Below are 26,414 nucleotides of genomic sequence, written 5' to 3'. Positions count from 1 at the left end.
ATCGTTTGGGAATGTCCAGTATTGGAGGGAAGTTTTTGATTTGTTTTCCAAAGTTTTAAAAACAACAGTAGATCCAACCCTCCGATTCTTGCTATGTTGAACTGGCACTCCTTAGTTATGTCCAAATCTCAGCGATATATAACGGGTCAGATATTTATAGCTGCTCGAGCGGCTTTAGCGCAACAGTGGAAGTCTGTTAAGCCTCCTACATTATCTAAAGTGATTAATTAGATCCAGTATAATGAACAAATAGAGACATATGGAGTTGCTCACTCATATGCTACCATTTCTTCTTTGGAAAAATGGATAATATGGCAAGAATATATAGAGCGAAAAGATATTTAGTGCATAGTCTGGGGTTTGCCAGATATAGAATATGGAAGATAAAAGAGTAGAATCTATACCCTTGACGTATTTATAAATATACTGTACAGTGTAACGTATTGTATTGAAATGTATTATCTACTGATAATAAAGACTGGAATTACCATGTATGTTATAACTATTGGTATTACCTTTTCATGTACTTTTTTTCTATTATGATAGAATTATAGATTATAATTAAAATAAAATATAAAAAAAAAAAGAAAGTGTGAAATTTTGAGAGTTCTCCTGTGTTTTTTTTTTTTTTTTATGTGGCAATCATTTACATGGCAAAACCAGGTTGATTTTGCAGTGTAAATGGGATGCGGTCAACATCCCGCTGGACAGGATCCCGGCGGTCGAAATACCGACGCCGGAATCCCGACCGCCACAATCCCGACCGCCACAATCCCGACATATTCTCCCTCCGTGGGTGTCCATGACACCCATAGAGGGAGAATATAATAGTGTGCCCGCAGCGTGGCGAGCGAAGCGAGCCCGCAAGGGGCTGCGTTCCGCTCGCCACCCCTGTCGGGATTGTGTGGTCGGGATTCCGCCATCGGTATTTCGACCGCCGGGATCCCGTCCAGCGGGATTACGTACTGATCCCGTGTAAATGATTGCCACTTAAAAAACAAACAAAACAGTTTTCTCACACCCTATTGCATTCCCCCCCTCATCTGGAGCACATCAGTTTGTGTAGAGTCGCTCCTGTTTACTGTGTTACTGAGGTTCTGCCACGAACAGTGCCTGTTTTAATTACGGTAACTACTGGTTTCCACTAGTCCCCGACTCCTTGGTAACCTCATTGAACACTGCACCTTACCCTTTTTTCAGCGAGCGTATCTGGGAACTTTGAAGAAGCAACACTTGTGATCCCACGTTTACACAACAGTTACTATATCTTCTCCAGTGCAAATTTTGGTGTGACTGGGAATTTTAGGAGCATCTTTGTGTTTATTTACAGTAACTGTTCACATTAGTCTTCACTTGAGAATTGGTTTGATTACAAACGTCACATCTGCTATCGTGGAGGTGTCATCACGTTGCCACCTTGTGGCTTAAAGGGCACATCACATTTATTGAATTCTTTTTTTTATATATATACATTTTTATTTAATTGTGCCACAGTGCATCTTTTTTAATTCATATAGGGGGAGATGTACTAAGCAGTGATAAAAGTAGAGAAGTGAGCCAGTGGAGAAGTGGCCCATGGCAACCAATCAGCTGCTCTGTATACTTTTATAGTATGCAAATTTTAAATGTTACTTCAATGCTGATTGGTTGCCATGGACAACTTCTCCAGAGACTCACATCTCCACTTTTATCACCGCTTAGTACATCTCCCCCATAATCTGGTATGGTTATAAATTGCTGTTGTAAATTCTTAGTCTCCACGGTAGTGCAAATTACTTAGGTTTGCATCACTGTGATCATACTGCTTATACATTTTAATTTTTTTGGGTGGGGGACTGGGTTATTCTTGGTCTTTTGCACCACATTATTTGTATAGGGCTGCTGTCGCCCAGAGGTACATGGGGTTATTTTCATCCTATTACTAACTATTCAGTGCATCTGTCATCTGTTATCTGCATAATTTTGCAATATGTTAAACCAACTAATCTCTCATTTTTTTAGGGGAAGGTACCAATTGGATTCCACTATGGGGGGTATCCAGTTACCCGCATTAAATTACTGCAGGCAACCTTCTCCCTGGGGAGATTAGCCCCAATATGATGGTGGCGGCTGCAGTTTATCTGGAATTTTGTTTCGCCTGCCTCAGCATTTCCACCAGTGTTCCCAGAAACACTGGGAGGGGAAAGCCAGGGGTCCGTGTGTCATCATGCAGACTTCCTGGCCCCGCAGACCCCACTTCCGTCGGTCATCTGAGTAAGCCGATGGTTGTGATGTTGCGACATTGATCGCAGTGCTGGTATCGCAGCTACATGCAGGAGGCATCTCTTCTACTGAGAAGACTCCTGCATGCCCCTCCTGGAGAGCGGATGGAAATACAATGCTGCTTGCATACAGCATGGCATTTTCATCCATCTCTGAATCAGGCCTTAGTTAATATTGCACTTAAACATCTACTTACCTTTGACAAGCCTGCTGACAAATTTGAGACATTAAAATCTTACTCCAATATTATGTTAATTATACTATGCAGAGCTTTTTCAGAACTGTATTGGCATAAAACGAGTTGACCGTTTTTAGCTGATCCTTACCATCAGGGAAAGCTCTTACTATTCATGATATGATTTTAAGGGAGATGGTTGATAACTCCTTAATTAAGAATGGTACGTCTCAATGGTTACCACGTTTCCCTTCCCAGTCCAAACCACAAATAGTTTGTTCATTCTACCATTCTTGTTAACTATTATCAGTATGTTTATAGAACTGTTCCTTAATATCCTCTATCACACCTATCTCTCACCAAGGAGATGGGGTGTTATCTGATGGGGCTCTCAAACTCTCACCACTGTCCCAAATGCTCCCATAATGAGACGGGTGTAGTATGGCTGACCGCCGGTCAGCTTACCGACGCTGGGATCCCGGCAGCATACCGACGCCGGGATCCCGGCGGGGAGGGGTGAGTGCAGCAAGCCCCTTGCGGGCTCGCTGCGCTCGCCACGCTGCGCTCACCACGCTGCGGGCTCGGTGGCGACCTGCGGTCGCCACGGGTTCTATTCCCACTCTATGGGTGTCATGGACACCCACGAGTGGAAATAGTCCCTATTGGTCGGCATGCCGACCATCGGGAAAATGAGCCGTCGGGCTCGTGGAGGAGGTCATGTGGCTGTCGGTCAGCTGACCGGCGGTCACATGAATACCACCCAATGAGACAGGTCTCAACTTTGACTTTGAAATGTTCTAGCTATTGTACTGTATTAACTGCATTGTCAATATGTCTCCTCCTGGACACCCCCCTTTCCCCTTTTTTTATTTTGTTTCTGCATTTTATGTTCTCTATATAATAGCAGATGTTTTTCTGCTTGCTGTAGAATCCATAATTCTTAAAACCATACATGGGCTAGATGTGTCATCACACAGAGGGGCAGATGTAGTAACCTCAGTGGCGTGCGGTGACGTCAGTGGCTGGTGAGGCACTACAGCCATAATGTCCGCCAAATCCTGCCGATGACCCCTACCGCCGCCGAGCCAATGCCCGCTACTGCCCCTGAGCCGATGCCCGCTGCCACCACCAATGGCTTACAAACTCGCCCACCATCAACTGACCCAGCCCTCCGCCACTAATTTGCATCTCAGTCCGATGCCGCCAATGCCCGCTGCCTGCCTGCTCATCATACTTGTGATATATTGTACATTTTTATAGAAAAAAAATAAAATTAGTGTTTGGGACTGGGAAGGGAGTGGGAGGAGGACATGAATGCAATTTTGCTGTCCAGGGCTTTCATTAACTTAATGGAAAAGGGTCTGAATGGGTTAAAAAATGGAAAAAAAAATGCGTGAGGTCCCCCCTCCTAAGTATAACCAGCCTCGGGCTCTTTGAGCCGGTCATGGTTGTTTAAATACAGAGGAAAAAATTGGACAGGGGCTCCCCGTATTTAGACAACCAGCACCGGGCTCAGTCCGGTCCTGGTTCCAAAAACATGGGGGACAAAAGATGTAGGGGTCCCCCATATTTTTAAAACCAGCACCGGGCTCCACTAGCCAGGGACATAATGCCACAGCCGGGGCGGACATTCATGTAGGTCCCTGCGGCCGTGGCATTACCCCCCCCCCCCCAACTAGTCACCCCTGGCCGGGGTTCCCTGGAGGAGTGGGGACCCCTTAAATCTAGAGGTCCCCCCCTCCAGGCACTCAAGGGCCAGAGGTGAAGCCCGAGGCTGTCCCCAGCACCCCTGGGCGGTGGGTGCCGGGCTGATAGCCATAAGTGTGTAAAACAAAGGAATATTGTTTTTTGTTGTGGAACTACAAGGCCCAGCAAGCCTCCCCCGCTTGCTGGTACTTGGAGAACCTCAAGCACCAGCATGCAGGGAAATAACGGGCCCGCTGGTACCTGTAGTTCTACAACAACAAAAATACCCAAATAAAAACACAACACACACACCGTGATAGTAAAAATTTATTAACACACACTTACACACTCACACATACTTACCTACATCCCACGCCGGTGGGAGAGAGAGCGAGAGGGGGGAGGGAGAAGGGGGGAGAGACAGGGGGAGAGACAGTGGGATTGATTCTGCAGAGAGCCGACGGAGCATCTGGCATAGAGGTGCAACAGAGGTGAAGTGTCGAGAGAGGAAAGTGATCACAATTTAAAGAAAAACATTTTAAGGCAGAAATGCTAGTTTCATGTTCTCCGCGGCTCTGCCTGTGGTTCCTATTATTAATTGCTAGGCTACTAATGAACTGGTAATGAGCTGGGCTGCAGGGAGCTATACGGGAGAGGAGAGGTCTCACCTGCCTTACACATGTAGTGTGTATCCCTACACAGTGCCAGATTAAGATCCTCATGGGCCTGGAGTGAAATTTCTGCAGGGCCTATTACATACCTCCCGACTGTCCTGGCAGGGAGGGCATAGAGAGACGCAGGGCGGCATTGACAGCATAGAGAGTCGTGGGGCAGTAGGGAGGGCATAGAGACGCGGGGCGGTAGGGAGGGTATAGAGACGCGGGCGGCAGGGAGGGCATAGAGAGAAGCAGGGCGGCATTGACAGCATAGAGAGACGTGGGGCCATAGGGAGGGTATATAGACACGGGGCGGTAGGGAGGGCAGAGAGACGTGGGGCAGTAGGTAGGGCAGAGAGACGCGGGGCGGTAGGGAGGGCAGAGACGCGGGGCGGTAGGGAGGGCATAGAGACGTGGGGCGGTAGGGAGGGCATAGAGATGCGGGGCGGCAAAGAGGGCATAGAGACGCGGGGCGGTAAAGAGGGCATAGAGAAGTGAGGCGGTAAAGAGGGCATACAGACGCAGGGTGGTAGGGAAGGTATAGAGACGCAGGGTGGTAGGGAAGGTATAGAGACGCAGGGTGGTAGGGAAGGTATAGAGACGCAGGGTGGTAGGGAGGGCATAGAGACGCAGGGTGGTAGGGAGGGCATAGAGACGCAGGGTGGTAGGGAGGGCATAGAGACGTAGGGCGGTAGGGAGGGCATAGAGACGCAGGGCGGTAGGGAGGGCATAGAGACGCAGGGCTGTAGGGAGGGCATAGAGACGCAGGGCGGTAGGGAGGGCATAGAGACGCGCGGTGGTAAAGAGGGCATAGAGATGCGGCGTGGTAGGGAGGGCATAGAGATGCGGGACGGTAGGGAGGGCATAGAGATGCGGGACGGTAGGGAGGGCATAGAGAAGTGGGGCGGTAAAGAGGGCATAGAGATGTAGGGCGGTAGGGAGAGCATAGATATGAGGGGCGGTAGGGAGGGCATAGGGAGAAGCAACAGTGAAGCACTCACCTGTTAAATCTGTGCGGCGTCCAAACATCACCACCCCGCAGCGGCACCCGCTCTGCCTGTTCCTTCTTCATCTCTTTGTCTTCCAGGCACAGACAGCAGGGCAGGTGCTGGGATGTGGAGTCCGGGGATCTGGGCGCGCCGGTGGCGGTGGCAGTGACATCACGCGTGGGGGAGAAGGCGCCGGGTCCCAGTGAGTATGCGGCGCAGGGAGGGCTATGAAAGCCTTCCGCTGCGCCGCTATCACAAACTGGCCGCGGCGCAGCAGTAGTTGTTACACTGGCGCTGCGGCCCGGAGAGTGGGGGTGTTAATGCCGGAGGGGCAGGGGGCACTGACAGCGGGGCCTAGGAGACAGAGACGCGGACAGATAGAGTTAGACACACACACACTGACTCGTCCACTTACCAGACGCTGGCTGCTCCAGACACTTCCACTTCTGTGCAGGTCGTTTAGATGTTCCCCCGTACAGCACTGGCAGTGACAGCCGGATACAGTCACTGTCAGTGCTGCCCAATCACAGTGCCCCCTGTTGTTCTGCGGCACTTACATAGGTGCCGCTTGCATTACTTTTTTCAATGGGCTTTTACAGCCCTTTACATGGCCCCGCCCCCTGCTTCCGCCCGCTTACAGTGCACAGTGGGAGGCACTGTTCTCGGTGCCGCACAAAAGCCTTTACAAAGCAATTTTACTTGTAAAAACATTAACATGATATAAAAAAGATACTTATGACACACAATATGTGTGATAACTATCTTCTTTGTATTCTTTTAATCAGGAATGACAGGGGAGGCACTGCCTCCCCTGACTGCACGTCCCTGAGTAACCTGGAGAAGGCATAAGGAAGTGATAAACCAGTGATATGTGCAAGGTGATAAATGCACCAGCCAATCAGCTCCAATATGTAAATGAACAGTTAGGATCTGATTGGCTGGTGCATTTATCACCTTGCATATATCACTGGTTTATCACTTCCTTATGCCTTCTCCAGGTTACTACATCTGCCCCAGAGAGTGATAAAATGGGGAAACAGAAACTACTAGCCAATCAGTAAGGCTGGTGCTTTTTATCTCTCCATTTTATCACTCTTTGAGCGATGGCGCATCTAGCTGTCTTGTGATTGACCTTTTAAAAAATATTCGAAATTGGCTGGCATCTCGTTACTCCGGCGATCTTGGGCGTCATTATATCTGGCCCATGGTCTTTTCAACGCTATATATACTAATCAAAGGCTGATGTACACAATCCAGGTGACCAGACCAGGGGCCTTATTCAGTATGAGTAGCATCTGAGATGTGCGCGCACTGTGCGTTTGTAGACAGAGAGATGCATCTCAGTAATGATTGACAGGCAGAGGCGTTCGCAGGGCAGGTCAGAGCTGCGCAGGGGGCTTCACTTATTCAGCACTTGAATTGCGATCGCATCGCTGGCCCCCAGCATGTGAGTGATAGCAGTTGCAGTTTTGCTAAGGCTAGGGCCACACATAACATTTTAGCGGGTCCTGTTCAACGGGACTTACTTGGCAGGAAGGAGCCTGCACATGGGCTTCTATCCAGCCGCCCACACATATGTGGCGGCGCTGTATCCACCGGACCCAACAGCAGCATGCTGTGGTTTAGCTGGCTGACAAGATGACCGGATTTCAAGGAGAACACATACATTGGAATGTATGTGTTTGCACAGTGCGGCTGTGCTGGACTGTTTTCTAGTTGAAATCCGGTCGTGGCACTGGCTGGATGCCGTTCTGCGGCATCTGCCGATGCAGCACCCAAAATGCCCCTTCCTGCCAAGCTAAAACACGATGTGTGGCCCCAACCTAAATTAGCAAAACTGCAACTGAAGGTGAATGAGGGCCCAGATGCACAATATTTTTGCTAAAAGGGAATCCCACAGAAGGAAGTAATATTTGTACGCCATCTTTTTTTAAATGATTCACCTGCTTTGTATTTAACTGTACACATTATTCATGGGTTACACTGCACATGTAGGCGCCGGTATGCTGAGCGCCGGGATCCCGACAGTCGACATATCGAATGCCTCCCGGTGACATGATTATTTCTTGTCGTGGATGTTTTATTTGCATGTATATTTTACTGTTATTAATAAATGTGACCTATTCACTACATGTTCTCATATATCCTTCACATTTTATTCAGCAGCTGTTTCTGGGAATAATAGTCATCTCACGTCTATTTGACAAATATTATATTGCAGACCTAGTTTTAAAACTAAAAATATTCAGTAGCATTTTTATGTTTTGGTTCCAGCAAGTTTTGGGCAACACACAACAAAGCTATGCACCCCAGTGGATATCTAGGCACATTTAAACAAACCAAAATGGTGTTTGTGCTGCATATTGATTTCAGCGGGATGCATCCGGAACATCGGCATCCCGAAGGTAAGCATTGGGGTATGGGTTAGGGCCTGTGGGGAAAGGGGGTAGGCACTAGGGGGGGAGGTGGTTAGCAGTAGCAGACGCCCCTTGAGGGTTAGCTGTAGCCGCCACCCCTGGAGGTTAGCCATAGCCGCCACCCCCGGAGGGTTAGGGCAGGGGAGAGGGTTAAAATACTTACCCCTTACGGTGTCGGAATCTTTGGTGTCAGGACCGCCGGTATTGCTTATCGAACCCATTTCAGCTTTGTAAATGTCCCCAACTTTATTGTTCTGCATCCAACTGAAGAGTCAAATGTGTCACAAGGTGGTAGCACTACGCTCTAGTGCAGCGGTCCCGAGGGGGTGGGGGGAGATTTATCAACTGTTGGAGATAAATTACCAACCAATAAGCTTCTATCATTTTATAGGCTGTGCTACAAAAATGACAGACATTAGCTGATTCGTTGGTATTTAATCTCTCTCCACTTCATCTTTCTCCAAAATTTGATAAATCTCTCCTTGAGACTCCAAAAGAGGTTGTTTCCAATAGAATACTGCATATTGGACAATCAGGGAAACCCAATGACCTATTCTGGGACCCTATCGTGTGACTGAGCCGCATGTCGAGCACCTCTTGTCTGTAGTTCTCATCATTGCAACTAGGACTTGATTCTATCGGTCGGGTACAGCTGGCAAGTATTTATAATGATTGTATATCACTACTTTGTAATGTAAATTGGATACATGGCCAACCTAAACAATGCTTTAACTTCTGCAACTAGACATTTAGGTGCCTATTAAAGTATATTTGTGGCCTATCCCCTAAAAATACCCCTTTTTATTAGTACGTGACTGACATTTTTATTTATTTTTTTTCTGCTAAAAATGCCCCATTTGACATTGCGCACAGTGTCAGATTCTGGAGCAGGATGGAGACTGTGGGAAAGGGATTGAAAGATCCCGGTCCTACGAAAATGACTAAATAGACAGAAAGTGGTTTATGCCAGTGATCGACAACCCGTCGTTCGCGAGCTACCGGTAGCTCGCCGTAGTATTTTCGGTAGCTCGCAGAGCGGACGGGCTTGGCAAGCCACTGGCACTCCTCCCCTCCTCCCTTCATTTTTACTATGGTGCCGGCCGTCATCCAATCAGAGCTCGCGGACCGGCAGTGGCGGCACCTGATTGGCTGCCGGACCGCAAGCTTTGATTGGCTCACTTACCGGTGCCATATTTCAAATGCCCACCGCCACTGCCGCCGGAGACTCTGCCACCCTCACCGTAGCTGCTCTACGGAGTCCAGACTTCACAGGAGAGGCGCGCGCTGCGCTGTCCTCCCCTACCATCCCTCATACAGGAGGAGCAGCACCGGCGCCAGCAGCGGTGAGCACTGTGGGGGCACTGTATCTGGCACTGTGGGGGCACTGAATCTGGCACTGTGGGGGCATTGTATCTGGCACTGTGGGGGCATTGTATCTGGCACGGTATCTGGTACTGTGGGGGCATTGCATCTGGCACTGTGAGGGCACTATATCTGGCACTGTGGGGGCACTGTATCTGGCATTGCGGGGGGCATTGTATCTGGCACTGGTAGGGGCACTGTATCTGGCATTGCGGGGGGCATTGTATCTGACACTGTGGGGGGCATTGTATCTGGCAGTGATAGAGGCATTGTATCTGGCACTGGTGAGGGGCATTATTGGTGTATCTGGAACTGCTGGGGGGCATTATTTGTGTTTCTAGCACTGCTGGGGGGCATTATTTGTGTATCTGGCACTGCTGAGGGCATTATTTGTGTATCAGGCACTGCTGAGGGGCATTATATGTGTATCTGGCACTGCTGGGGGGCATTATATGTGTATCTGGCACTGCTGGGGGCATTATATGTGTATCTGGCACTGCTGGGGGCATTATATGTGTATCTGGCACTGCAGGGGGCATTATTTGTGTATAAGGCACTGCTGGGGGCATTATTTGTGTATCTGGCACTGCTGAGGGGCATTATATGTGTATCTGGCACTGCAGGGGGGCATTATATGTGTATCTGGCACTGCTGGGGGCATTATATGTGTATCTGGCACTGCAGGGGGCATTATTTGTGTATAAGGCACTGCTGGGGGCATTATTTGTGTATCTGGCACTGCTGAGGGGCATTATATGTGTATCTGGCACTGCTGGGGGGCATTATATGTGTATCTGGCACTGCTGGGGGCATTATATGTGTATCTGGCACTGCAGGGGGCAATATTTGTGTATCTGGCACTGCTGGGGGGCATTATATGTGTATCTAGCACTGCTGGGGGGGGCATTATTTAAGTATCTGGCACTGCTGGCGGCATTATTTGTGTATCTGGCACTGCTGGGGGGCATTATTTGTGTATCTAGCACTGCTGGGGGGGGGGGCATTATTTAAGTATCTGGCACTGCTGGGGCATTATTTGTGTATCTGGCACTGCTGGGGGGCATTATTTGTGTATCTAGCACTGCTGGGGGGGGCATTATTTCAGTATCTGGCACTGCTGGGGGGCATTATTTGTGTATCTGGCACTATGCGGGGGGGGTAATACATATTTTTGTGAGGCCACACCCACTTTTGTGAGGCCGAATCTACTTTCGCAGGAACGCGCGCGCATTGGGGTTAGCTCTTTCAGAGGTTTTATTTTCAAAAGTAGCTCACGCCCTAATTAAAGTTGTAGACCACTGGTTTATGCCATTCAACTGGACCAAAATGTTTCGGGACATAGGGATCAGACTCTAGTCCCCATTAATGATGGACTTGCTAAATAGGCCCCGATATCCATACATTGAGTTCCACAAATTCTAAGAGAAATGTTTATGCCTACTTCCCTGACTATAGATCCATTTGTTCAGGGACTGTCATTTACTACTAGGGCTCCGAAAGAGCAGTAATATATTTATTCCCCGTAGTTTATGAAGAAAGAATTCCCATTAGATGTACTGTAGGGCTCTTTCCTTTCAAAGTAGTAATATCAGCGTTTTTCGTATTTTAATTAAAGTCTACTCAAAACTGTGTCAGTATTCAATTAACTGAATTATACTATCATATATTATTCCTATCATAATGGGCAGCCTTACCATAATAATACCAGTAGCACTGGGGTAGTAAAGTTGCCATTCCAAGGGTATTTTATTCTATTACCCAGAGACAGCAGGGGTACCATGGAGAGCCCAAGCAGTTTTCAGTGTAGGTTTTCTATGTGGGGGCCTCTTAGTTGGGTACTCCAGGCCCGTGATGACTAGAATAGATGTGCAAGCCACTATTTTGAGGAATTTCCCTACTATGTGATCAGGCTCAGACTATCAGAGCTGGTGTTGCTTTCCAGGCATGTCCTAGTTTTACTGGCTCTTACACTTTCATCCTGACTCTTAGATTTTGGAAAAAAATGGCAAGCCCTGCGTGTAGTAGATATGTGAATGAGTATATTTTAACTTTAATACTCTCTCTAAAACTAAAGTGGACAGGGAGGTCTACTATATTCTTATCATTCCCATTGAGATTCCTTTTCCTCTGTTTTATTTACAGGGCTCGCATGTTGCTTCTCATGTATACTGTACTTTTTATATACATTTGTGTGGTTATCATACCTGATCCCTTTGTCTTCCTTATTCTTTTTTCTACATTCACTTTATAATTTGCAAAATTCACTAGAAATCATTGTCCTTAAATAAAAAATAAGAATTTACTCACCGGTAATTCTATTTCTCGTAGTCCGTAGTGGATGCTGGGGACTCCATAAGGACCATGGGGAATAGACGGCTCCGCAGGAGACTGGGCACATCTAAAGAAAGATTTAGGACTATCTGGTGTGCACTGGCTCCTCCCCCTATGACCCTCCTCCAAGCCCGGAACTGTGCCCGGAAGAGCTGACACAATAAGGAAGGATTTTTGAATCCCGGGTAAGACTCATACCAGCCACACCAATCACACCATATAACACGTGATAGGAACCCCGGTTAACAGTATGATAACAAATGGAGCCTCTGAAGAGATGGCTCACAACAAAACCCGATTTTTGTAACAATAACTATGTACAGGTATTGCAGACAATCCGCACTTGGGATGGGCACCCAGCATCCACTACGGACTACGAGAAATAGAATTACCGGTGAGTAAATTCTTATTTTCTCTGACGTCCTAGTGGATGCTGGGGACTCCGTAAGGACCATGGGGATTATACCAAAGCTCCGAAACGGGCGGGAGAGTGCGGATGACTCTGCAGCACCGAATGAGAGAATTCCAGGTCCTCCTCAGCCAGGGTATCAAATTTGTAGAATTTTGCACACGTGTTTGCCCCCGACCAAGTAGCTGCTCGGCAAAGTTGTAAAGCCGAGACCCCTCGGGCAGCCGCCCAAGATGAGCCCACCTTCCGTGTGGAATGGGCTTTTACAGATTTAGGCTGCGGTAAGCCTACCGCAGAATGCGCCAGCTGAATAGTGCTACAAATCCAGCGCGCAATAGACTGCTTAGAAGCAGGAGCACCCAGCTTGGTGGGTGCATACAGGATAAACAGCGAGTCAGTCTTCCTGACTCCAGCCGTCCTGGAAATATAAATTTTTAGGGCCTTGACTACGTCCAGCAACTTGGAATCCTCCAAGTCCCTAGTAGCCGCAGGCACCACAATAGGTTGGTTCAAGTGAAAAGCTGAGACCACCTTTGGGAGAAACTGAGGACGAGTCCTCAATTCTGCCCTATCCAATATGGAAAATCAGATAAGGGCTTTTACAAGACAAAGCCGCCAATTCTGAAACCCGCCTGGCCGACGCCAAGGCCAACAGCATGACCACTTTCCACGTGAGATATTTTAATTCCACAGTCTTAAGTGGTTCGAACCAATGTGATTTCAGGAATGCCAAAACCACATTGAGATCCCAAGGTGCCACTGGGGGCACAAAAGGAGGCTGAATATGCAGTACTCCTTTGACAAAAGTCTGAACTTCGGGCAGTGAAGCCAGTTCTTTTTGGAAGAAAATCGACAGAGCCGAAATCTGGACTTTTATGGACCCCAATTTGAGGCCCAACGTCACCCCTGCTTGCAGGAAGTGCAGGAATCGACCCAGTTGAAATTCCTCCGTCGGGGCCTTCATGGCCTCACACCAAGCAACATATTTCCGCCAAATGCGGTGATAATGTCTTGCGGTGACATCCTTCCTGGCTTTGATCAGGGTAGGGATGACTTCCTCCGGAATACCCTTTTCCTTCAGGATCCGGTGTTCAACCGCCATGCCGTCAAACGCAGCCGCGGTAAGTCTTGGAACAGACAGGGTCCCTGCTGCAGCAGGTCTTGTCTGAGCGGCAGAGGCCAAGGGTCCTCTGTAAGCATCTCTTGAAGTTCCGGGTACCAAGCTCTTCTTGGCCAATCCGGAACCACGAGTATGGTTTTCACTCCTCGCCTTCTTATTATTCTCAGTACCTTGGGTATGAGAGGTAGAGGAGGAAACACATAAACCGACTGGTACACCCATGGTGTCACTAGAGCATCCACCGCTATCGCCTGAGGGTCACTTGACCGGGCGCAATATCTTTTCAACTTCTTGTTGAGGCGGGACGCCATCATGTCTACCTGTGGTTTTTCCCACCGGTTGACCAGCATTTGGAAGACTTCTGGATGAAGTCCCCATTCTCCCGGGTGGAGGTCGTGCCTGCTGAGGAAGTCTGCTTCCCAGTTGTCCACTCCCGGAATGAACACTGCCGTCAGTGCTAACACATGATTCTCTGCCCATCTGAGAATCCTTGTGGCTTCTGCCATCGCCATCCTGCTTCTCGTGCCGCCCTGTCTGTTTACATGGGCGACCGCCGTGATGTTGTCTGACTGGATCAGTACCGGCTGGTTTTGAAGCAGGGGTCTTGCCTGGCTTAGGGCATTGTAAATGGCCCTTAGCTCCAGGATATTTATGTGAAGAGAAATCTCCTGATTTGACCACAGTCCTTGGAAATTTCTTCCCTTTGTGACTGCCCCCCAGCCCCGAAGGCTGGCATCCGTGGTCACCAGGACCCAGTCCTGTATTCCGAATCTGCGGCCCTCTAGTAGATGAGCCCTCTGCAGCCACCACAGCAGCGATACCCTGGTTCTGGCCGATAGGATTATCCGCTGTTGCATCTGGAGATGGGACCCGGACCATTTGTCCAACAGGTCCCACTGGAACGTCCTTGCGTGGAACCTTCCGAATGGAATTGCTTCGTACGAAGCTACCATTTTTCCCAGGACTCGTGTGCATTGATGTACCGACACTTTTCCTGGTTTTAGGATGTCTCTGACCAGAGATGACAATTCCTCTGCTTTTTCCAGTGGAAGAAACACTCTTTTCTGGTCTGTGTCCAGAATCATTCCCAGGAACAGAAGACGTGTCGTCGAGACCAGATGTGACTTTGGAATGTTTAGAATCCAGCCGTGCTGTTGTAGCACTTCCTGAGAAAGTGCCACCCCCACTATCAACTGTTCTTTGGACCTCGCCTTTATCAGGAGATCGTCCAAGTACGGGATAATTAAAACTCCCTTCTTGCGAAGGAGTATCATCATTTTGGCCATTACCTTGGTAAAGACCCTCGGTGCCGTGGATAACCCAAACGGCAGCGTCTGGAACTGATAGTGACAGTCCTGTACCACAAATCTGAGGTACTCCTGGTGCGGAGGGTAAATGGGGACATGCAGGTACGCATCCTTGATGTCCAGGGATACCATGTAATCCCCCTCCTCCAGGCTCGCAATAACCGCCCTGAGCGATTCCATCTTGAACTTGAACCTTTTGATATAAGTGTTCAAGGCTTTTAAATTTAAGATGGGTCTCACCGAACCGTCCGGTTTCGGTACCACAAACATTGTGGAGTAGTAACCCTTTCCTTGCTGAAGGAGGGGTACCTTGACGATCACTTTCTGTGAATACAGTTTTTGAATAGCCACCAACACTGCCTCCCTGGCAGAGGGAGTTGCCGGCAAGGCAGATTTTAGGAAACGGCGGGGGGGAGACGTCTCGAATTCCAGCCTGTACCCCTGAGATACTACTTGAAGGACCCAGGGATCCACTTGTGAGAGAGCCCACTGTGTGCTGAAAAACCTGAGACGTGCCCCCACCGTTCCCGATTCCGCCTGAGCAGCCCCAGCGTCATGCTGTGGACTTACCGGACGCAGGGGAGGACTTGTGCTCCTGGGAACTAGCTGTGTGCTGCAGCTTTTTCCCCCTTCCTCTGCCCCTCGGCAGAAAGGATGAGCCTCTAGCCCGCTTATTTTTCTGGGGCCGAAAGGACTGTACCTGATAATACGGTGCTTTCTTTTGCTGTGGGGTAGCCTGTGGCAAAAAAGTCGATTTCCCAGCAGTAGCTGTGGAAACGAGGTCTGAAAGACCTTCCCCAAAAAGTTCCACCCCTTTATAGGGTAAAACTTCCATGTGCCGTTTGGAGTCGGCATCACCTGACCATTGCCTAGTCCATAACCCCCGTCTGGCGGCAATGGACATAGCGCTTATTTTTGATGCCAGCCGGCAAATATCCCTCTGTGCATCACGCATGTATAAGACCGCGTCTTTTATATGGTCAATCGTTAGCAAAATATTGTCCCTATCCATGGTATCAATGTTTTCCGACAGGGAGTCTGACCACGCAGCAGCAGCACTGCACATCCAAGCTGATGCAATAGCGGGTCTCAATATAATGCCAGTGTGTGTGTATATAGCTTTTAGGGTACTTTCCAGCTTTCTATCAGCAGGTTCTTTTAGGGCGGCCATATCCGGAGACGGTAGTGCCACCTTCTTTGATAAGCGTGTCAGTGCTTTATCTACCCTAGGGGGTGTTTCCCAGCGTGACCTATCCTCTGGCGGGAAAGGGTACGCAGCCATTAACCGTTTAGAAATGATCAATTTCTTATCTGGGGAAGTCCACGCTTCCTCACACACCTCATTTAATTCGTCAGATGCAGGAAAAACTACTGGTAGTTTTTTCTCACCAAACATAATACCCTTTTTTGTGGTACCTGGGGTATCATCAGAAATGTGTAATACATTTTTCATAGCCTCAATCATATAACGGGTGGATCTATTGGAGGGTACACTCGTCTCATCATCGTCGACACTGGAGTCGGTATCCGTGTCGACATCTGTATCTGTCATCTGAGGTAGCGGGCGTTTTATAGCCCCTGATGACATTTGAGACGCTTGGACAGGCACAAGCTGAGTAGCCGGCTGTCCTATGTCGTCAAACCTTTTATGTAAGGAGCTGACACTGTCACGTAATTCCTTCCATAAGTCCATCCACACTGGTGTCGACCCCGCAGGGGGTGACATCACATTCACAGGCATTTGCTCCGCCTCCACATCATTATCCTCATCATACATGTCGACACAGCAGTACCGACACACAGCAGACACACAGGGAATGCTCTTACAGAGGACAGGACCCCACAAAGCCCTTTGGGGAGACAGAGGGAGAGTATGCCAGCACACACCAGGGCGCTATATAACACAGGGATATCACTATACAGAGTGTTTTCTCCTATAGCTGCCTATAATATATATATATACTGCGCCTAAATTGTGCCCCCCCCCTCTCTTTTTTACCCTTTCTGTAGTGCAGGACTGCAGGGGAGAGCCAGGGAGCTTCCTTCCAGCGAAGCTGTGAGGGAATAATGGCGCCAGTGTGCTGAGGGAGTTGGCTCCGCCCATTTTTCGGCGGGCTTTCTCCCGCTATTTTATCGTTTCTGGCAGGGGTTAATATACACCTATATAGCCTCTGGGGCTATATATGGTGTTAGTTTTGCCAGCCAAGGTGTTATTATTGCTGCTCAGGGCGCCCCCCCCCCCCTAGCGCCCTGCACCCATCAGTGACCGCAGTGTGTGGTGTGCATGAGGAGCAATGGCGCACAGCTGCAGTGCTGTGCGCTACCTTGGAGAAGACAGAAGTCTTCAGCCGCCGATTTTCCGGACCACCTTCTTGTTTCTGGCTCTGTAAGGGGGACGGCGGCGCGGCTCCGGGAACGGACGACGAGGTCGGGTCCTGTGTTCGATCCCTCTGGAGCTAATGGTGTCCAGTAGCCTAAGAAGCCCAAGCTACCACCACTTAGGTAGGTTCGCTTCTTCTCCCCTTAGTCCCTCGTTGCAGTGAGCCTGTTGCCAGCAGGTCTCACTGAAAATAAAAAACCTAAACTATACTTTCTTCTAGGAGCTCAGGAGAGCCCCTAGTGTGCATCCAGCTCAGCCAGGCACAGAAATCTAACTGAGGCTTGGAGGAGGGTCATAGGGGGAGGAGCCAGTGCACACCAGATAGTCCTAAATCTTTCTTTAGATGTGCCCAGTCTCCTGCGGAGCCGTCTATTCCCCATGGTCCTTACGGAGTCCCCAGCATCCACTAGGACGTCAGAGAAATAAAAAAAACTCTAAAAGGCATACCTAATTAGTATGTACATGGATACAAGCCAAGTACAGGTTGAGTATCCCTTATCCAAAATGCTTGGGACCAGAGGTATTTTGGATATGGGATTTTTCCGTATTTTGGAATAATTGCATACCATAATGAGATATCATGGTGATGGGACCTAAGTCTAAGCACAGAATGCATTTTTGTTACATTTACACTTTACACACAGCAGGAAGGTCATTTTAGCCAATATTTTTTATAACTTTGTGCATTAAACAAAGTGTGTCTACATTCACACAGTTCATTTATGTTTCATATACACCTTATACACACAGCCTGAAGGTCATTTAATACAATATTTTTAATAACTTTGTGTATTAAACAAAGTTTGTGTACATTGAGCCATCAGAAAACAAAGGTTTCACTATTTCACTCTCACTCAAAAAAGTCCGTATTTCGGAATATTTGGATATGGGATACTCAACCTGTATTCATTTTACAGTATTGCGAACGCAAGCTTGGGAGCATACGCAGTGCGGAAAAATCACATTTTTCAGTTGCATATGACTCAGGTACAAGAAACCAGGAGACACACCCAGAACATTAACAAAAAATATATTGGTAGCAGTGTAATAAATGAAAATGATTATTAAAAAACAAACAATATAAACACACACGCTGCACATTGTGAATGTATTTTTTTTTACTGAAAAATCATTCATAAATTAATAAATATAAAAATGTACAAACGCATAGGACAACAATGCAATGATATTTTTCTGGCATTTTAAATGTGTTACATCAGCACACAGTACAGTATGCAGTAATTAAGAGCAGCATCAATAAGTGGAACACCGCCTTCTCCGGACAGTCACCGGTGGAAGTAAATGTTCTTTGTTCTATACCTCGCACAGGAAATGACCTGCACCCATTCAGCAGAAATGTGCCCAGCTTTTCCTGTTACATAAGGACATGTGACCTATGGCTTGTTTCAGCACTGCAGCCTCTGCTGTATCCTGGACGGGATCAAGATGGTTCACTCTGAGCTAGTGCTGAGGATTTTGTGACTCGGTTATTTCTGTGTCTGCTATACCTTCAACTGCTTGCCACATTCATTTACCATGTTCTGGAGGGATGGCATCAATGCAAGATAGGTGACTGATACATAAACAGTACAAGCAGAATACATAGGGACTGATGCAGAAGTGACAGTGCGTCTCTGTGTGGAGCATAATATCTTCCCACTGCAAATCTGCCATAACTGAGTGTATGCAAATAAGGGGCAAGTCAATCACATCTACACTTATAACATAACAGTTATCATATAGATAAAGGTCAGTGAGGGTGTGATAAAGCAACTGCAGCCTATGCAGAGTAGGGCATAAGCTAACATATATATGTCTGAAGGCATATCTGCAGCACCTAATACAGGCTAGATGCAAGTGCTCACTGATGATGATCAGCTGCAAGCTAGGCGCTCACATTGGGGGGTGGCTGCATATGGATATGGGCCTATATATGTATTTTTTCCGTACATGCTTTGGAGTATCATATGCTCATTTTACTGCCAACTCAGCTTCAATAGATATCAGAACTTTGCTGTCACTTGCCTGATTGCACTAGGTCACTAAAAGGTGTTATATGATTGTTGCTGTGGGTTACAGCACGTCATTACATTATGTGCCATTTTATTAAATTAACCCATTTTGTATGCAGTGCCCGATAATTCCGCCAACCACTTTCATATGAATGTACATGTAGTACAGGTTGAGTATCCCATATCCAAATATCCGAAATACGGAATATTCCGAAATACGGACTTTTTTGAGTGAGAGTGAGATAGTGAAACTTTTGTTTTCTGATGGCTCAATGTACACAAACTTTGTTTAATACACACAGTTATTAAAAATATTGTATTAAATGACCTTCAGACTGTGTATATAAGGTGTATATGAAACATAAATGAATTCTGTGAATGTAGACACACTTTGCACAATGTACTATGTACTTTGTACTATGATAATACATATTGAGTATCCCTTATCCAAAATGCTTGGGACCAGATGTATTTTGGATATGGGATTTTTCCGTATTTTGGAATAATTGCATACCATAATGAGATATCATGGTGATGGGACCTAAATCTAAGCACAGAATGCATTTATGTTACATATACACCTTATACACACAGCCTGAAGGTCATTTTAGCCAATATTTTTTATAACTTTGTGCATTAAACAAAGTGTGTCTACATTCACACAATTCATTTATGTTTCATATACACCTTATACACACAGCCTGAGGGTCATTTAATACAATATTTTTAATAACTTTGTGTATTAAACAGTTTGTGTACATTGAGCCATCAGAAAACAAAGATTTCACTATCTCACTCTCACTCAAAAAATTCCGTATTTCGGAATATTCCGTATTTCGGAATATTTGGATAAGAGATACTCAACCTGTATATTCAACGGGTTATAAAGTAAAACTTAAAAAAGTTACATAGAGAACCAATGATGCCAGTTAAGAATAAGGGGCATATTCATCATGTTAATATAATTAACATTTTGGGCTAGATGCATCATCGCTTGGAAAGTGATAAAATGGAGAGTGAAAAAGTGCGAGCCAATCAGCTCCTAACTACCATGTTACAGGCTGTGTTTGAAACATGGCGGTTAGGAGCTGATTGGCTGGTAGTTTTTCACTCTCCATTTTATCACTTTCCAATCGATGATGCATCTGGCCCTTTGACTCTCACCGAGCGTCATATCAATTCATCATTGCTCCGGCGCAGAGACAGCTGATGCGAAAATCAGCTGTCACCTCAAATTTTTGAGGTGGAAAAATTTGTCAGGGCTAGCACTGGTGCGCATACATGAACTAGGGTACACGCAGGCGCACAAAGCCCCCGGTATCCGGTGGAAGAAGCCCGGCAGGGGCGGAGATACTGTCTTTTCAGAGCTTGATGAACGAGGTCCCCATACTAGTGTATGGGGACAATGGGCCAGATCGGAAGAGAAAGATAAGTAGGAGATATCTGTCATACCTCCTGCGTTACCTTGTTGATGAATGTAGCCAAAACGTAATTTTTACAAAAGTAGGTGAAAATTTTCATTTTCACCTGCTTTTGTAGAAATGAAGTAATGATGAATATGCCCCCCCCCCCCCTCCCCCCCATATTCACAGTAATTACAGGAAGGATATTTTGGATAATGTCTACCATATGTGATTCACGCAGCATCTGGCCCAGTGTAGGATGTAGAAACATTTACCAAATAAAAATGTAATAATAATGCAGCAGTTTCACAGAAATCAATTAACTTTATAATGATAAAAACTCAGACAAAATACAAAAATAAAATTCACATGAAAAGATGTATGTAACAACATGAAATGTGGCAGACCCAATTCAGAATTTCACTTAAAGCTATATTATTATCCAGCATGGGTGTAGTACGGCTGACCGGCGGTCAGGAGACCGGAGGTCAGCTTACCGACGCCGGGATCGCGGCGGAGAGGGGCGAGTGCAGCAAGCCCCTTGCAGGCTCGCTGCGCTCGCCACGCTGCGGGCTCGGTGGCGACCGCACTCTATGGGTGTCGTGGACACCCACAAGTGGAAATAGTCCCTGTTGGTCGGCATGCCGACCATCGGGATAGTGAACCGTCGGGATGGTGGGGTAGGTCATGTGACTGTCGGTCAGCTGACCGCCGGTCACATGAATACCACCCATCCAGCATGTATGAGCTAGATGCATCAACGCTTGGAAAGTAATAAAATGGAGAGTGAAAAAGTACCAGCCAATCAGCTCCTAACTACCATGTCACAGACTGTGTTTGAAATATGGCAGTTAGGAGCTGATTGGCTGGTAATTTTCACTCTCCATTTTATCACTTTCCAAGTGATGATGCATCTAGCCTAACTGCTGTTACTCAAGACATTTTTTTTTGCCTTGATGGATGGACAAAAATACTGCGAGGTTTGTTCATAATGCCTTAAATAACCTCCACACTATAAAGATCTTGCATTATAGTTACAGTCTAATACATTCTTTGTAGAAATCTGAAACTTCCAAATTTCAAAGTAAATGTAACAAAGACAAATGGGAAAAATAATTACCAGTAATTGTATGATGGTCATTACATTTATATTCACAGCATAGATAGGGCTAATTTTTCCTTGGATACCCCACAGATGGACTTTACAAAAATATGTTTGAATCTGAATTGGGCCCTCTGTTTCATAGGGATCTAACAGCTGAGTCACTATTGACAAAGTGCCTGACTCAGAAGTACTGTAAGATTTACATTTCATTTTAAAGGCTAGTCATAAGTGCAAAGGAAAAAACAAAACAAATACAGTATGTATATAAACTCAGTATCGGATATATATATATATATATATACACACACACACACACACACACACACACACACACACACACACACACACACACGTATGAATTAAAACATACCAACTTTATCAAGGGTCACTCCTTTCATCTTAGCTGATAAGAATCCCTACAATAAACTGAGGCAGATCACGCTTGCAACAGAAGGATCATTTGCCCAAGTAAATTCAAAAATAATTTAGACATTTAAATAAAATAGTACATAGCGATACTGTAAGGCAAAATAATGGCATGTCCTCTGAGAAAACATACACACACAAACACATACATTCCCCATCTCCAATAATTCCCTGGTTCTAAAGGCTGATTCAGGCAACAAGTAGTAGGCTGAAGAGAGGCAGAACTCTGTGTTAATCCCTTACTTACCATCATCGAGAACCATCTATAAACCCAATGTTTCAGCAATATAACCTTTGGAGAAGTATGGCTTCACCTAAATAACAATCAGTGTTCTGTGGGTTTGAGTCTGGCCAAAATACGATGGTCTTGGCAGACGTATTACTAACAAGATATAGTAGATCTAATATGCACAACACCATTTATATAATGTCCGCTAGTCAGTCTAAAACACAATATTTTCAGTCTGTAGAACCGGCTAACCTCGTATGTACGTACGTACGTATGCAGTCCAGGTAGTACCCAGCTTCATTAAAGTCTTACCAGCAGTTGAATAGTAAGTAGAACACTTCTCATCATGGGGTAAATTTACTAAGATGGGAGTTCTATTTAAGATGGGATGTTGCCCATAGCAACCAATCAGATTCCAGGTATTATCTTCTAGAAGGTGCTAGATAAATGAGAAATAGAATCTGATTGGTTGCTATGGGCAACATCCCATATTAAATAGAACTCCCATCTTAGTACATTTACCCCCATGTCACAGTACAGGACTTATAAATATTATATTGTTAACCAAAAAACTAAATTGGCTTCATTTTCTTTCCCTGAAAAGGCAACACAGGGAACTAACTGCAGGAATGGTCAACCAGGGCCTCTTCTCTTCTGACATAACTGTAGCATAGTACAAATGCATTTTACACATACAGAATGTAAAAAAGGCTTCTTTACCCACTTTTAATAAACAATTATTGGATCCCATGTATCTTTAGCGTTAATATTTTCCAATAACAATTGTATATTGTCAGGACAGATACAGATGTGTCCACTTACATCTAACCTCCCTGCACGTTAAACAACCCCTCTAGTCACGTCATGCAGTGGAGTGACTTGGTGGCGTCGAGTGTCTTTTCCTGCAGCTTTTTCCAAAAATTTGCTAAATTATGCGAATGGGAAGCACAAGCCGCTTTTGCGGATTAAAATGATATGTGGCATGCCTATATTCTGTGTGCGAGTCTAGCTGTATCTGCATACGAAATGCTTGGCTACAGTTTTTCCCTAGAAAACACTATAACGTAGCATTTCGCAATGCGAATAACATGCATTTCTGGCAAAAAAAGACGCCCGACGTTGTACAGGACCTGTAAACTCACTCACGCCAGGCATCTCCTGCTGCTTGGCGTATTGAGGCAATATGCATGAGGACACATCTATTACTGCTCCATGGTTGGTTTTGCCTTGTAAAGGATTGCCGCTTTAAAAAAACGTACAAGTTTGGTCAGAATCTCGAAGCTGCGGCCGTCTTGCCCTGCATTACATCCGGCTCCATGTGTGGGATTAAGATTGTATTCTTTCAGTCCCTGCTAGATGATTTTGTAGAGAGAGAGAATACATTTAAAGGGACGCACATTAGAAGTTGGAAATAATTGCACACAATACTGTCTTCTGTCCCCGGGCATCTGAGTACATGAGTAACATACAAATCTGGACCCAGTATTTCATAACTGGGAAAGTAAACAGGAAATGAAGATTATTTACACCAGCACTTCTTTAAGAAGTGATAAATATCTGTGCATATTATATCCCTCTGGTGTGCAGCTCGTTCTATATACACACAGCGCTAAGGGTTACCCCCCCTTTTGTCTTGATATATATATATATATATATCTTTATACTTCAAGCAGAAAATAAAAGTTCAAGAAAAGTCTTTGATCTCGATAAGAGACAGCTGCCTTGTGGGTCTCGCAGATCGTCATTAAATGTTGTGTCAATGGCGGTGGAGTGAAAGCAGCAAGGAATGTACTAAAATCTTCACCGTGCCAGGCCTCAACATAGTAACAGATCCAAAGACCTTTTTTCTACTGTTCTGGATTGATGTGAATATCCTGTGGATTTGCTCTCTTGGCTTGATAGATACAAGGGCAGCAAGATCTCTACTGCACTTAATAATCACTCACCAGAGCCAGCTCGGGAGTCAGATCTACAGTGATGTTTTTATACAATGCATCATATGTGATATTCGGTGAGTAGTTCAGGTTATTTAGCCCATCTATGTTTTGACGCTCTTTTGATCTTCTGAGCAACACATAGCTGAGGAAAAAAATAAGATTTTACTTACCGATAAATCTATTTCTCGTAGTCCGTAGTGGATGCTGGGACTCCGTAAGGACCATGGGGATATAGCGGCTCCGCAGGAGACAGGGCACAAAATAAAAGCTTAAGGATCAGGTGGTGTGCACTGGCTCCTCCCCCTATGACCCTCCTCCAAGCCTCAGTTAGGATACTGTGCCCGGACGAGCGTACATAATAAGGAAGGATATTGAATCCCGGGTAAGACTCATACCAGCCACACCAATCACACCGTACAACTTGTGATCTGAACCCAGTTAACAGTATGATAAACGCAAAGGAGCCTCTGAAAAGATGGCTCACAACAATAATAACCCGAATTTTTGTAACAATAACTATATACAAGTATTGCAGACAATCCGCACTAGGGATGGGCGCCCAGCATCCACTACGGACTACGAGAAATAGATTTATCGGTAAGTAAAATCTTATTTTCTCTGACGTCCTAGTGGATGCTGGGACTCCGTAAGGACCATGGGGATTATACCAAAGCTCCCAAACGGGCGGGAGAGCGCGGATGACTCTGCAGCACCGAATGAGAGAACTCCAGGTCCTCCTCAGCCAGGGTATCAAATTTGTAGAATTTAGCAAACGTGTTTGCCCCTGACCAAGTAGCTGCTCGGCAAAGTTGTAAAGCCGAGACCCCTCGGGCAGCCGCCCAAGATGAGCCCACCTTCCTTGTGGAATGGGCTTTTACTGATTTTGGCTGTGGCAATCCTGCCACAGAATGTGCAAGCTGAATTGTACTACAAATCCAACGAGCAATCGTCTGCTTAGAAGCAGGAGCACCCAGCTTGTTGGGTGCATACAGGATAAACAGCGAGTCAGATTTTCTGACTCCAGCCGTCCTGGAAACATATATTTTCAAGGCCCTGACAACGTCAAGCAACTTAGAGTCCTCTAAGTCCCTGGTAGCCGCAGGTACCACAATAGGTTGGTTCATGTGAAATGCAGAAACCACCTTAGGTAGAAATTGAGGACGAGTCCTCAATTCCGCCCTGTCAGAATGAAATATCAAGTAAGGGCTTTTATATGATAAAGCCGCCAATTCTGACACACGCCTGGCTGAAGCCAAGGCTAACAGCATCGACACCTTCCATGTGAGATATTTTAAGTCCACAGTGGAAAGTGGTTCAAACCAATGTGACTTTAGAAAACTCAACACCACATTGAGATCCCAAGGTGCCACTGGAGGCACAAAAGGAGGCTGTATGTGCAGCACCCCTTTTACAAATGTCTGAACTTCAGGTACTGAAGCCAGTTCTTTCTGGAAGAAAATCGACAGGGCCGAAATTTGAACCTTAATGGACCCTAATTTTAGGCCCATAGACAGTCCTGTTTGCAGGAAATGAAGGAAACGACCCAGTTGAAATTCCTCTGTAGGGGCCTTCTTGGCCTCACACCACGCAACATATTTACGCCAAATGCGGTGATAATGTTTTGCGGTTACGTCCTTCCTGGCTTTGACCAGAGTAGGGATGACTTCTTCTGGAATGCCTTTTTCCCTCAGGATCCGGCGTTCAACCGCCATGCCGTCAAACGAAGCTGCGGTAAGTCTTGGAACAGACAAGGCCCCTGCAGTAGCAGGTCCTTTCTTAGAGGTAGAGGCCACGGTTCGTCCGTGAGCATCTCTTGAAGTTCCGGGTACCAAGTCCGTCTTGGCCAATCCGGAACCACGAGTATAGTTCTTACTCCTCTCCTTCTTATGATTCTCAGTACTTTTGGTATGAGAGGCAGAGGAGGGAACACATACACTGACTGGTACACCCACGGCGTTACCAGAGCGTCCACTGCTATTGCCTGAGGGTCCCTTGACCTGGCGCAATATCTGTCCAGTATTTTGTTTAGACGTGACGCCATCATGTCCACCTTTGGTTTTTCCCAACGGTTTACAATCAGGTGGAAGACTTCTGGGTGAAGTCCCCACTCTCCCGGGTGAAGGTCGTGTCTGCTGAGGAAGTCTGCTTCCCAGTTGTCCACTCCCGGAATGAATACTGCTGACAGTGCTATCACATGATTTTCCGCCC

General features: G+C 46.4%; 1 protein-coding gene across 1 annotated transcript in view; it reads right to left on the bottom strand.

The window, feature by feature from the left end:
* Positions 1 to 22,712: 22,712 nt before the first annotated feature.
* Positions 22,713 to 26,414, bottom strand: part of B4GALT5 (beta-1,4-galactosyltransferase 5) — a 49,426-nt gene continuing 45,724 nt past the window's right edge. The window contains exon 9 of the mRNA XM_063958885.1: positions 22,713 to 24,348. Coding sequence (XP_063814955.1) covers positions 24,201 to 24,348 — 148 coding nt within the window. The 3' untranslated portion in view covers positions 22,713 to 24,200. The remainder of the gene's footprint in view (positions 24,349 to 26,414) is intronic.

Source organism: Pseudophryne corroboree, chromosome 3 (assembly GCF_028390025.1).
Source record: "Pseudophryne corroboree isolate aPseCor3 chromosome 3, aPseCor3.hap2, whole genome shotgun sequence".
Taxonomy (NCBI): Eukaryota; Metazoa; Chordata; class Amphibia; order Anura; family Myobatrachidae; genus Pseudophryne; species Pseudophryne corroboree.
This window is presented reverse-complemented; position numbering and strand designations above follow the sequence as displayed.